A 13,312-nucleotide genomic window follows, 5' to 3' on the forward strand; every position below is an offset into this window, starting at 1 on the left:
GAAAGGAAAAAGAAAGAGGGAGGGAATCAAATTGGCTCCAAGCCAAAGGCCAGGCGGAACAAGTCTGTCTTACAGGCCCTGCGGAAAGAAATCAGATCCTGCAGGGCCCTGGTCTCATGAGGCAGAGCGTTCCACCAGGCCGGGGCCAGTGCTGAAAAGGCCCTGGCTCTGGTTGAAGCTAATCTAACTTCCTTAGGGCCCGGGACCTCTAGGGTGTTGCTATTTATGGACCTTAAGGTCCTCTGTGGGGCATACTGGGGTCCCGTACGTACAAGGGTCCTAGGCACCTTGCCGTCCCAGGCAAGTTATTCAGGATCTGCTGCTGCCGCTGTGGCTCAGAAGCGAGGGGTAGGCGCTCTGCATGCGCTCAGAAACACTCCTGCTCATAGCTGTCAACGTTTTCCTTTTTTAAAGTGAAATTCCCTCATTCCGAATAGGATTCCCTGCAAGAAAAGGGAGAAGTTGACAGCTATGCTCCTGCTGCGACTAAGCTCAGGAGAGATCAGAACCCGGAGCTGGAAATAAAAGGGAAATAAACTGCACCGGCCCCCCAGGCTTAGCTGAAATTCTCTTCTTTACAGCATTCACCACATGGTGCCCTCCCTGTTTCAAGCTTATGGGAACTGTAGTCCAAAACCTTTGGAGGACACCTGGTCTATGAAGGCTCAGTTCCTTACACACTTGCATCTTTGCTCTCAATTGTAAGTACCGTTTTTTTCAAGGAACTGCATTCCACTGCTTTTTGCCTTCTTAAATCGCCTTCTTTTATTATCGCTGTTATTTTAGATACAGCTACAAACGCAAGTGACAGTTGCCTGTCTCATATAATCGTTACTAAACCAAGCTTATCCGAAAAAGTGCTACATGTTGTAATTCTAAAGAGCATGACTGAGAAGTCAGTCCCAGTCAGTTCAGTGGGACTTAACTTGCAAGTTATGTGTGCATGGGATTTGCAGCCTAAATTGCTGTAAAATCAGATTCCATGATCTCTATAATAGTCTCAAAAGGGCAGCAGTAAAGTAAAATGCCATCTGCGTATCTTTCTCCTGACCTCTGTGCCTGCCTTTGTGCTTTGTAATAAAAAGTTGATTTTTCCATTGCCCCACCTGTTGTGAATTGCTTTTATAGGACCTGGGAGGTTGTCCTAAAATACCATAGTAACGAAATGGACGTATTGCGTTCTGGCCTAAGAGAGCTTGACAAGAAAAGCGTGTTCATTGCAGGTCGATTGCTCTTGGCATTGCATTGGAATGAGCTCCAGGACAATATTTGACAATATGTTTCATTTAACACGGTATTAATACAGTGGTGCCCTGCAAGACGAATGCCTCGCAAGACGGAAAACCCGCTAGACGAAAGGGTTTTCCGTTTTTGAGCTGCTTCGCAAGACGATTTCCCCTATGGGCTTGCTTTGCAAGACGAAAACGTCTTGCAAGTGTTCCGATTTCCCCCCGCTTCCCCCCCTTTTTCTAAGCTGCTAAGTCGCTAATAGCCTTTTAGCTGCTAATCCGCTAATCCTTTAATAGCCGCTAAGCCTTTAATAGCCGCTAAACCGCTAATAGCGCTAATCCGCTAATCCGCTAATAGGGTTGCTTCGCAAGACGAAAAAAACGCTAGACGAAGAGACTCGCGGAACGGATTAATTTCGTCTTGCGAGGCACCACTGTATTTTTGCATGAGCGTAAGACTAGCCTGCTGGGTCGCGCCAATGGTCTATCCCGTCCAGCACCCTGTTCTCATTGTAGCTAAACAATGTTGAGATTTCTGCATTGCAGCGGGTTGAGCTAGATGACCTTTGGGTACATTGCAGATCTATTATTCTATGATTCTGTATGACTGTAGGAATCCTGCAAGCAGGGCCTGAGCCCAGGAAATGGTCACTCATAGCTTTGCCCATTAATTTGCTGCATGATTTGTATATCTCCCTGCTTATCCACACACACACACACACACACACACACACACACAATTTCAGCAAAAGGAGAGATGGATACAAATTTTTTTTTAAAAAAAGCACCACACACACAGGTTGTTTCTCTAATTATATTAATCCTATTAATTTAACAACTCTCTTCCAAAAGGTTATAGTCACTAAACACCTCCATTTCTCCTTGCTAAATCTATATTAAAAAAACACCGTATTTCTCTGTGTGTAAGACTAGGTTTTTCCCATAAAAAATGATGTGAAAAATTAGGGGCGTCTTATACACAAATACATCTCCCCCCATTTTCTTAAATCTGAGTCTGTAAAAATAGGGGCCGTCTTATACATGGCTGTCTTACAGGTGGGAAAATACGGTAAATAAATTCATGGGATAGATGGACTTTGAACAGTTTTATATAGACATAGGCATTAAGACAAGGTGGGAGAGACATGTCCAAAAGGGGTGTGAAAATACATCCATGTGACTCTGCGGTCAAATGCATCTCACATTAAAACTCACCATAACTGGGGGGAGTGTATAACATGAAGTGGTTTGGTTTTTTAAAAAAAAAACATGAAGAGCTTTCAGCTTTCTTATTATTCGATGGAAAAGCATACCGTATTTTTCGCTCCATAGGGCGCACCGGACCATAGGGCGCACCTAGTTTTGGGAGGTGGAAAATAAGAAAAACTTATTCTGAACCCCAGAAGCCAGAACAGCAAGAGGGATCTGGCTTCTGGGATACCGTGTGGCTGTTCTGGCTTCTGGGATAACCGCGCCAAGCCTCTTCAGGGCAGCGGGATGAAGGCTCCCCCTGCCCGAAGAGGCTGCACAGGGCTAAAGCAGAAGCCAGGACAGGCGCGTCGCTGAAGGGGCGCTGTGCCTTCTCTCTCTGTGCAGAGAGGGAGAAGGCGCAGCGCCCTTCAGCGAAGCTGGAGAAGGAACAGAAGGAGACCCTTCTGTGCCTCCTCGAGCTTCGCTGGACAGGCGCGCCGCTCAAGGGGCGCTGCGCCTTCTCTCTCTCTGTACAGCGCCTCTCCTTCACAGGAGAGGCGCCGCGCAGAGAGGGAGAAGGTGCAGCGCCCTTCAGCGAATCTGGAGAAGGAACAGAAGGAGACCCTTCTGTTCCTCCTCCGGCTTCCAGGTCAGGCGTCTCGCGGCGAAGCCGAGGATCCTGCATTCGCTCTACAGGACGCACACACATTCCCCCTTCTTTTTTGGAGGGGAAAAAGTGCATCCTATAGAGCGAAAAATACGGTACGTTTCATCAAAGTTGGGACCAGTCAACTTGATTTATATGGACTGATCTGGCAGTGAAAGTAAATTCTCCAAGTGCAAGGAAACTCATGTTCTTAATCCAGGGGTGAACTTGGCCTGTCAAGCCTCCCCATTTGTCCTCCTGGGCTCTTATGGGGGAAGCCATGGCGACTTCCATTACACCTGATGTCTTGCGTGGTGTGAGGCTTCAAAGGAAGAATTGGGAGCCTAAAGGGAGCTCTCCATTGTTCTTTTGCTGGAGCAGCTGATGGGAGCTTCATGTGACCCAAAATTTTGGATCCCCTCCAAACTGATGCCAATAATTCAGTTTGGGGGGATAGCACAAAACCCAGGTTCGTGGTGCAAAACGGTTCAAAACTAGCACAAAACTCTGGCCTCTTGTTTGGAGGGGATACAAAATTTCGGGGTCACACGTTAACGAAGCTTCCCGATGGGTGGTTGACGTGTTCCTTGCCCAAGGAGGGAGAAGTGGCTTCCGTGCAGTACAAACGTCTTCTTCCTCCCAGTGCTTAAATCCTTAATCAACACGTTGACCTTATTTTGTAGGAGGTGGTTAGCTAATGTGTTGTGCACTGACTCCGGTTGCGAGAGACCCAAATCCAAATATAATCACACCTTAGCCGTGAATGCACACATCCTACTCAAAAGACGAGGCAGTTCAAACAGTGCTTAGCTGAACGGCAGTGAGTCGACAGCAGCGGTGACGTTTTTGGATGGCTACGTATGGACACAATGGTGTTTGGGGGTTTTTTACTTTGGGCAACTATTTGCCTACTATCATCTGTAAAATGGGGGCAACAGTGATCTGTCTCACGGCACTGCTAATGAAACAGAGGCCATTCGTCGTGCATTTAACAGGCTGCGCCCAAAGGATAACATCACCTCCCGTTTCTTGGCACACATTTATTGAGTAATGAAAGTCAACTGGCACGCATGGCAAGGAATCCAATCTTAGTCCGCGGTTTGCATAGGAAGGGTGCTGAAACGACTTTGCAATGGCGTCTTGGCTGTGCAGGATCTATAGCGAATTATCTTCCGGCAGGTGCGGGCAGCAAACCCAAAAGGGGCTGCCACCCCAGCCATAATCAGGGTATCTTGTGATGTAGCTCCACGAAAACAAGGCCTTCACATAACCCCAAGCTTCTTCCTGCAACAAGGCTGACATGAACTGGCTTCTAGCAGTTCTGCCAGTCCTGTAGGGGATATAGGATCTGCTGTCCATTTCTAAATGCTGTTGGTGGCTATCTCTCCCCTCCTTCAAGAGAATGGGTAGTGGCCCCATTTGTAGATGCAGAAGAGCATCTCCCTCAGGCTGTGGAAAGGCGGCCGGTCCTCTGGGTGGCTTTTCCAACACTCCAGCATGACGCCGTAAACCTCAGCGGGGCAGCTGTTGGGACGGGGGAGGCGGTACCCCCGGGTGATCTGCTGGATAGTTTCTTGGTTGGTCATCCCTGGAAGCAATAACATATACAGTCATACCTCGTGTTACAGACACTTCAGGTTGCGTTTTTTTGGGTTATGGATGCGCCGAAACCTGGAAGTACCGGAACGGGTTACTTCTGGGTTTCGGAGGTTGCGCATGCGCAGAAGCACCAAATTTGGTGCATGCACAGAAGACCAAATCGCAACCCGTGCATGCACAGACGCAGCGCTGCGGGTTGCGAACGCTGCGGGTTGTGAATGTGCATCCCACACGGATCACATTCGCAACCCGAGCGTCCACTGTATCCAGGTATTAGATAGATATTATTTATTACATTAATATATACATAAAAGGTAAAGGCAAAGGACCCCTAGAGATGCGGGTGGCGCTATGCGTTAAATCACAGAGCCTAGGACTTGGCAATTAGAAGGTCGGCGGTTCGAATCCCAGTGACGGGGTGAGCTCCCACTTCTCAGTCCCAGCTCCTGCCAACCTAGCAGTTCAAAAGCACGTCAAAGTGCAAGTAGATAAATAGGTACCGCTCCGGCGGGAAGGTAAATGGCGTTTCCATGCGCTGCTTTGGTTCGCCAGAAGCGGTTTAGTCATGCTGGCCACATGACCCGGAAGCTGTACGCTGGCTCCCTTGGCCAATAAAGCGAGATGAGTGCCGCAATCCCAGAGTCGTTCGCGACTGGACCTAATGGTCAGGGGTCCCCTTTACTTTTAAAGGACCCCTGGATGGTTAAGTCCAATCAAAGGCGACTATGGGGTGTGGTGCCCATCTCGCTTTCAGGCCGAGGGAGCCGGCGTTTGTCCACAGATAGCTTTCCGGGTTGTGTGGCCAGCATGACAAAACCGCTTCTTTCGCAACAGGACACCATGACAGAAACCAGAGTGCACAGAAACGCCGCTTACCTTCCCACTGGAGCGGTACCTATTTATCTACTTGCACTGGTGTGCTTTCAAACTGCTAGGTTGGCAGGAGCTGGGACAGAAGAATGGGAGCTCACTCCGTTGCGGGGATTTGAACCACTGACCTTCCGATCGGCAAGCCCAAGAGACTCAGTGGTTTAGACCACAGTGGCAACCGCAATATATACATTAAACAAAGACTGCTTCATTCCTCTTCATTTCTGCTCTACGCCTGCCCAGAAACCTGGGGTGTTTTTTTGAAGGCAATAGTCAGGCACGGATAGCTCAGTTGGTTAGAGCATGGTGCTGATTACACAAAGGTTGCAGGTTCGGGCCCTGTATGGGACAGCTGCCTATTCCTGCATGGCAGGGGGTTGGGATAGATGACCCTCAGTGTCCCTTCCAACTCTACATGTCTTTGATATTAGATTATGATAGCCTTGCATCCAAGGACCAAATGCAGCCCTACAGGCCAGACCCCTCAGCAATTCTGCTTCTCATCTTGGGTCCTTGAACTCTGATAACCCCTCTTGCTGGATGGAGGACAGAGGCTGTGTGTGTGTGTAGATCCTATCGGCTTATTGCACAAATGTAAAAATTTGCTCCGCCCTCTTGTTGCTGCCCCACCCACTTTTGACTCTGGCCACGCCTCCAAGGGTGAAGTTGCATAGAAGCAAATGCAAAAGCCCTTAGGCCAGTGATGGCCAAACTTGGCCCTCCAGCTGTTTCAGGACTACAATTCCCATCATCCCTGACCACTGGTCCCGTTAGCTAGGGATGATGGGAGTTGTAGTCCCAAAGCAGCTGGAGGGCCAAGTTTGGCCATCACTGCCTTAGACTGAAAGTATTTGCCCACCCTGGTTTAAGATGTGGGGCAGAACTGGGTTGTCTGCCAGGTTTTCTCCTAGCTAGTGGGGTTAAGGAGACATTTTTCAATTCTTCATCTTAGGGTGCTTCCAGACTGCCCCTGTCACACACTGCCAAATGCAGGTTGCTCTGTTAAGATCCCTTGGCAACAAATGTGGTTTCCTTCCAAAATATTGGGCTTTCTGTGATCAGGAAAGTGATATGAAAATTCACTAGAAACTGTGGGGTGATATTGCTTGATGCAATCCTATATAATCCCCCCAGAAAACAATTCAGAATGAATGCTCCATAAACAGGTTGTCTGCAAGGGAGCCCAGGATCCCATTGTCTGATTATCTTAGCACCTGGGAGGTAATTAGTCTGCAATCTTCAGTTTAAGTAGATCCCATGGCTGTAAAATCCAGCCTAATTTTTCCCTCCTCCAGCTGCCTTCTTAATTTGTGTAACGTCTTGCCTGATGAAGAGTTTTGGAGAGCTTGAAAGTGAGTCACATTTTCCTGAGTTATTGATTGATCCTGATAAAGGTATTGCCCAGCGGTGGACTTTGGGTTAATTGGATCTCACATAGTTTATGTCCTTTGAGTTCTGAGATAACGTGAAGCAATTTAGATATTATTACCCACACCTGAAATTCCTTTCAAAGTTTCTGTTATAAGAACTTGAAGGTCTCAAATATAAATTAAATGGACTGGAAGAAATTTAAAGACTATTTAAAGAAATATTGTAAAATTAATGAATGTTAGAAGGATGTTGGATAGAAACTAAGTGGTTTCCAGCTGTAATGATTTAGGAGATATGAAAAAAAAAAGATTCACAGATGGGTAAAAGTTTAATGGTAAGGATTTGCTGAACAAACAAACTGAATTGGAATACAAGGAGGGGAGGTGTGAGGAGGTCTGAGGAAATAAGTGTACGGAAGTTATGTTATTGAAAATTAATGTGTGTTTTTAATTGTTTTTTATTTTGTATGTTTATTTTTCATTTTTTGTTATATCTTAAAAACTTTCAATAAATATTTTGTAAAAAAACCCCAAACAAATATAAATTAAATGTTCATAAATGTACGAGACAAACACATACCTAAATATATAAACCACGTGTCTGAAATAGTGCAGGAAAGCAATCCTGAAGCCATTTTGACTCTCCAAATGACCTCAAATATTCCTCTGGAGTAAGGGAGGAAAATGGGGAAAGCCTTCCCATTGTATTTTTGCTTGCAAATCCTGTCTTAAGGGCATATTTGTATATGAATAGGGTGAGCCTGTGACCTGGATTCAGGAACTAAAGTATTAACCATCACAAAAGAATAGCTAGACTTCCCAGGTAAAGCAATCAGTGACCGTTATCAGGTATCCTGGCAGACAGGATTTCTGCTGTAGACCTCCTCCTTCTGCGATGTATATATGATGTTTAGGGGGGTGGTCTTGGGCTACAGGGGGGGGGCAATTTCAAAAGTCTATATAAGGGCTTGCACACCATTGCTCTGGGTTCCTTCTCCCTTCTGCGTGTGGTGAGTGGAGACCCTGTTGCAACAGTTTAATAAAGATCAGGCTTACTAGCCGCTTTGCTTCTCAATATACTCTGGTTGGCCTCTGTATTATTTCCTACCAATAGGTGACCCACTTAAGGACTCTGTATGGGCTCTTGCATATCCCACAAGGCATGGGTAGGCAAACTAAGGTCCGGGGACCAGATCTGGCCCAATTGCCTTCTCAGTCCGGCCCGCAGATTATCCAGGAATCAGCGTGTTTTTACATGAGTAGAATGTGTGCTTTTATTTAAAATGCATCTCTGGGTTATTTGTGGGGCATAGGAATTTGTTCCTTTTTTCCCTTTTCAAAATATAGTCTGGCCCCAACAAGGTCTGAGGGACAGTGGACTGGCCCCCTGCTGAAAAAGTTTGCTGACCCCTGACATAAGGAAAAAGGAGCAGTCCCCCCCCCCCCATAACATTTCCAAGGCCTGCACGGCTCTGATTTCTAATCACTAAAAACTGAGTTCCCACCTTAGTGTGGAATGCCAATTTGCACATGTTCAGGCTGCAAACCTAAAGTTGCTTATCACCCAGTATTTGCTGCTGTAAGTGGTGGAACTTGAGCTCTGAGTCACATTCACACAACATTTGCCACAATCCATATCACTCCGGCTAGTCTCTTGGCAAATCCTGCCATTAGATCTGTTTCTTTCCTTTCCAAACCAGCTTCAATCTGGCCAGAAACCTTGATGTGGAGTAAGCAGTACAGTGGTACCTTGGGTTACAGACGCTTCAGGTTACAGATGCTTCAGGTTACAGACTCTGCTAACCCAGAAATAGTACCTCAGGTTAAGAACTTTGCTTCAGGATGAGAACAGAAATCGTGCTCCGGCGGTGTGGCGGCAGCGGGAGGCCCCATTAGCTAAAGTGGTGCTTCAGGTTAAGAACAGTTTCAGGTTAAGAACGGACCTCCGAATTAAGTACGTAACCAGAGGTACCACTGTAATGTGAACGTTTGAGACAGCCATCGCACATGCGCAGGTGAGCACGCATGCACAGCTGACAACTTCATGAATAGGAGTTTATGGAAGATGGGGCTGCAGGGACACGGAAACCAAAAAGGTCACATGTGTTGGGTGAAGACATCCCTGCTCCTTTTCTGATGTGAACAACACTGCAAATGTGGTTTGAAATGCAACTGTGTGTGGGGACCTTGCTTGGTGCTGACCTTTAAAGCCCTAAATGGCCTCAGCCCAGTATACCTGAAGGGGCGTCTCCACTCCCATCGTTCAGCCCGGACACTGAGGTCCAGCGCCGAGGGCCTTCTGGCGGTTCCCTCCTTGCGAGAAGTGAGGTTGCAGGGAAGCAGGCAGAGGGCCTTCTTGGTGGTGGCGCCCACCCTGTTGAACGCCCTTCCATTGGATGTCAAGGAAATAAACAACTATCTGACTTTTAGAAGACATCTGAAGTCCTGTTTAGGGAAGTTTTTAATGTTGGATGTTTTATTGTGTTTTTAATTTTCTGCAGGGAGCTGCCCTGAGTGGCTGGGGAAACCCAACCAGATGGGCGGGGTATAAATAATAAATAAATAATAATAATAATAATAATAATAATAATAATAATAATAATAATTATTATTATTATTACTACTACTACTACTACTACTACTACTACTACTACTTGATTTTAAGCAACTAATCTGAACATACCCTAAGACAGGCTTCCTCAAACTCGGCCCTCCAGATGTTTTTGGCCTACAACTCCCATGACCCCTAGCTAGCAGGACCAGTGGTCAGGGATGATGGGAATTGTAGTCTCAAAACATCTGGAGGGCCGAGGTTGAGGAAGCGTGCCCTAAGATTACAGCAGGGCAATGACTGTTTCTTGAATACTTTACCTTCATATGGGCACTGTCCATACGTAAACACCTCATAGAGAAAAATCCCATAGGACCAAACGTCCGATTTTGGAGAGTAGGTCTGGTAGATAGCTGCTTCTGGCGCCGTCCATTTCACAGGGATCATGGCGTTGCCCGTGGTGGAATAAACATCATCCTGGAAGGAAGCCAAGATTGGGTTCTTAACAAGAGCCATCAAAATTATTCACTTGAGAGCTGCTTCTACACCTGAGGGTGTTTCCAGACTTCTGCTATTTTTGGGTGGGATTCAGTCATGTACCAGTGAATTCACAGTCACACAGTTTCAGTCATTTGAGAGGGCTTGCGCAACAAAGCCACCTTCCCCAAACAACGAACTTTTTTGCAATAAGTAAAGTGAAAGAGAAATTCTCTGGAAAGTGTGTGATAACACTTGCTAGGCGCCATATAGTCTAACCTCCCTGTAAACAAATCTGAATAAATAGACTGATGTTGTCTATCCTGCCTGCAAACTTTGGGCCGAGAAATCAGGAGGCATAAGAAGCTGGTACTCTGGAAGAGACCTCAGAAGCTAAAGCTGTCGAATGATCAAAGGCCTGTTCTAGCAACTACATCTTGTGTCCTTGGCCAAATATTGATACCCGGGGACAGCTGTAAGCAGAATTTGAGCACGCATGTAAAGGAGCCCTTTCCACCTTCTTCCTTTCGTGTTATGCCACCACAAATTTGTAAGTGCCAAAATTATTTCAGTTCCACGGCTAGAGTAGCTTCTTTGGTGAGGGAAATTGGATTGAGGTTGTGAGTTGATGTTGGGGAATTAGGACCCCTTGTATAATTTGCTGCTGAAATGGAATACACAAGATGAAACAGTTAAATCGGCTATGATTAAATGGGCACAGGACATTGGTCATAACATTGTGTTTGCTGACTTTGAATGGTTGTGGAACACCGGTATTAAATTTACGGCATGTAATGCCTTAAAGGAAAACGTTATGAAAATGATTTACAGGTGGTACATGACCCCAGTCAAGTTAGCAAAAATCTACCATTTGCCTGATAATAAGTGTTGGAAATGTAAAGAAATTGAAGGTACTTTCTATCACCTTTGGTGGACATGCCCGAAGATTAAGGCTTTCTGGGAAATGATATATAACGAAATGAAAAAGATACTTAAATGTACTTTCCCTAAAAAACCAGAGGCCTTTCTCTTGGGCATTGTCGGCCAATTGGTGTCAGAACTTTCTTTATGTATGCTACAACAGCAGCAAGAATACTCATCGCAAAGTATTGGAAGACACAAGATTTACCCACCCTGGAAGAATGGCAGATGAAAGTGATGGACTATATGACATTAGCTGAGATGACTGGCAGAATTCGCGATCAGGGAAAGGAGACGGCAGAAGAAGAATGGAAGAAATTTAAAATCTACCTTAAGGACTATTATAAACTTGCTGAAGGTTAGAATGTCGAGGTTTGAGTAAGAAAGGGTTACAGCGATATAAGACTAGACTGAAGGAAAGATTAAGAGGACAGAGGACTGACAGACATATTTAGAGTTGCTAAAAACTTTTGGACATTGGGATGCAGAAAGGGGAGGTATGGGGAAGTCCGAGAAACACGGTCTATGAAAAAAAGGTTATGAAATTATACGTGTTTGTATGTCTTTATATATGTTTGTATTGTCTTAAATTTTTTTGTAAAACTAATAAAAAATTTATATATATAAAAAAGGAATTAGGACCCCTTCCCCATAGAATGCAGGTTCAATCTAATTGTCCTTCCCATAGCTGATTTAACAAAAAAAGAAGATTTAAGGAAATGCCATAATGCGTCTCACACATCAGATTTAGCTGCCACATTTTTGCCTTCAGGAAGGGCATACTGGCTCTACACTGCTGTTATATAATAATAATAATAATAATAATAATAATAATAATAATAATAATAATTTATTATTTATACCCCGCCCATCTGGCTGGGTTTCCCCAGCCACTCTGGGCGGCTTCCAAAAGGATATTAAAATACTGTGATACATCAAACATTAAAAGCTTCCCTAAACAGGGCTGTCTTCAGATGTCTTCTAAAAGTCTGGTAGTTGTTGTTCTCTTTGACATCTGCTGGAAGGGCGTTCCACAGGGCAGGTGCCACTACCGAGAAGGCCCTCTGCCTGGTTCCCTGTAACTTGGCTTCTCGCAGTGAGGGAACCGCCAGAAGGCCCTTGGCGCTGGACCTCAGTGTCCAGGCAGAACGATGGAGGTGGAGACGCTCCTTCAGGTATACTGGACCGAGGCCATTTAGGGCTTTAAAGGTCAGCACCAACACATTTGTTATAAGAATTAAAGATCTCAAATATATAAATTAAATGTTCATAAATTTACAAGGCAAACACATACATAAGTATGTAAACCATGTGTCTGAAGTAGTACAGGAGAGCAATCCTGAAGCCATTTTGACTCTCCCAAATTGACCTCAAATGGGGAAGGAAATGGGAAAGTCTCTCCATTGTCTTTTGCTTACCTGTCTTAAAGGCGTATTTGTGTATGAATAGGGTGAGCCTGTGACCTGGATTCAGGAATTAAAGTATTTACCATCACAAAAGAATGGCCAGGCTGCCCAGGTAAAGCAATCACTGGCCATTGTCAGGTATCCTGGCAGACAGGATTTCCGTTGTAGACCGCCTCCTTCTGTGATGTATGTATGATGTTTTTGGGGGTGGCCTTGAGCTGGAGGGTGGGCAATTTCAAAAGTCTATACAGTGGTGCCTCGCAAGACGAAATTAATTCGTTCCGCGAGTTTTTTCGTCTTGCGGTTTGTTTCGTCTTGCGAAGCACGGTGTCGGAAAAGTTTTGGAAAAGCTTCGAATATCACCAAAGTCTTCAAAAACCTCAAAAAAGGCTACCACACCACGTGCTATGAGTTGCTCCTCGAAGTCAAGTCGCAACTGTATTAACGGTTTTAAGAAAAAGGAAACAAACTTGCAAGACGTTTCCATCTTGCAAAGCAAGCCCATAGGGAAAATCGTCTTGCGAAGCAACTCAAAAACCCCAAAACCCTTTCGTCTTGCGAGTTTTCCGTCTTGCGAGGCATTCGTCTTGCGAGGTACCACTGTATAAGGGCTTGCACACCATTGTTCTGGGTTCCTTCTCCCTCCTGCATGTGGTGAGTTGCAACAGTTGAATAAAGATCAGGCTTACTAGCTGCTTTGTCTCTCAATATTCTCTAGTTGGCCTCTGTTATTTTAATGTTTAATAGGTTTTTGTATTTTAGTGTTTTGTTGGGAGCCGCCAGAGTGGCTGGGGAAACCCAGCCAGATGGGTGGGGTATAAATAATAAATTATTATTATTATTATTATTATTATTATTATTATTATTATTATTATTATTTTCTCCAACTGATAGGGGACCTACATAAGGACTCTATATGTGCTCTTGGATACCCCAAAAGGGAAAAGGAGCAGATTTTGTTTGCATCACTGCAATAAAAGAGGGACAATACCTCTTCCCGCCCCCGCTCCTGAACATTTGCAGTATGAATAGTTTCAAAAAAGCACATTGTG

At 45.2% G+C, this 13,312-nt stretch overlaps 1 protein-coding gene across 1 annotated transcript in view; it reads right to left on the bottom strand.

Moving 5' to 3' along the window:
• Window positions 1-4,091: 4,091 nt before the first annotated feature.
• SRMS (src-related kinase lacking C-terminal regulatory tyrosine and N-terminal myristylation sites) overlaps window positions 4,092-13,312 on the bottom strand; it is a 51,731-nt gene continuing 42,510 nt past the window's right edge. Inside the window, exons 7-8 of the mRNA XM_082226200.1 lie at window positions 9,777-9,933; window positions 4,092-4,654 (exon numbers count right to left, since the gene is read on the bottom strand). Of these exons, the coding sequence (XP_082082326.1) occupies window positions 4,461-4,654; window positions 9,777-9,933 (351 nt within the window). The 3' untranslated portion in view covers window positions 4,092-4,460. The remainder of the gene's footprint in view (window positions 4,655-9,776; window positions 9,934-13,312) is intronic.

The sequence above is a fragment of the Podarcis vaucheri genome (assembly GCF_965113315.1).
Source record: "Podarcis vaucheri genome assembly, chromosome: 6".
NCBI classification, from domain to species: Eukaryota; Metazoa; Chordata; class Lepidosauria; order Squamata; family Lacertidae; genus Podarcis; species Podarcis vaucheri.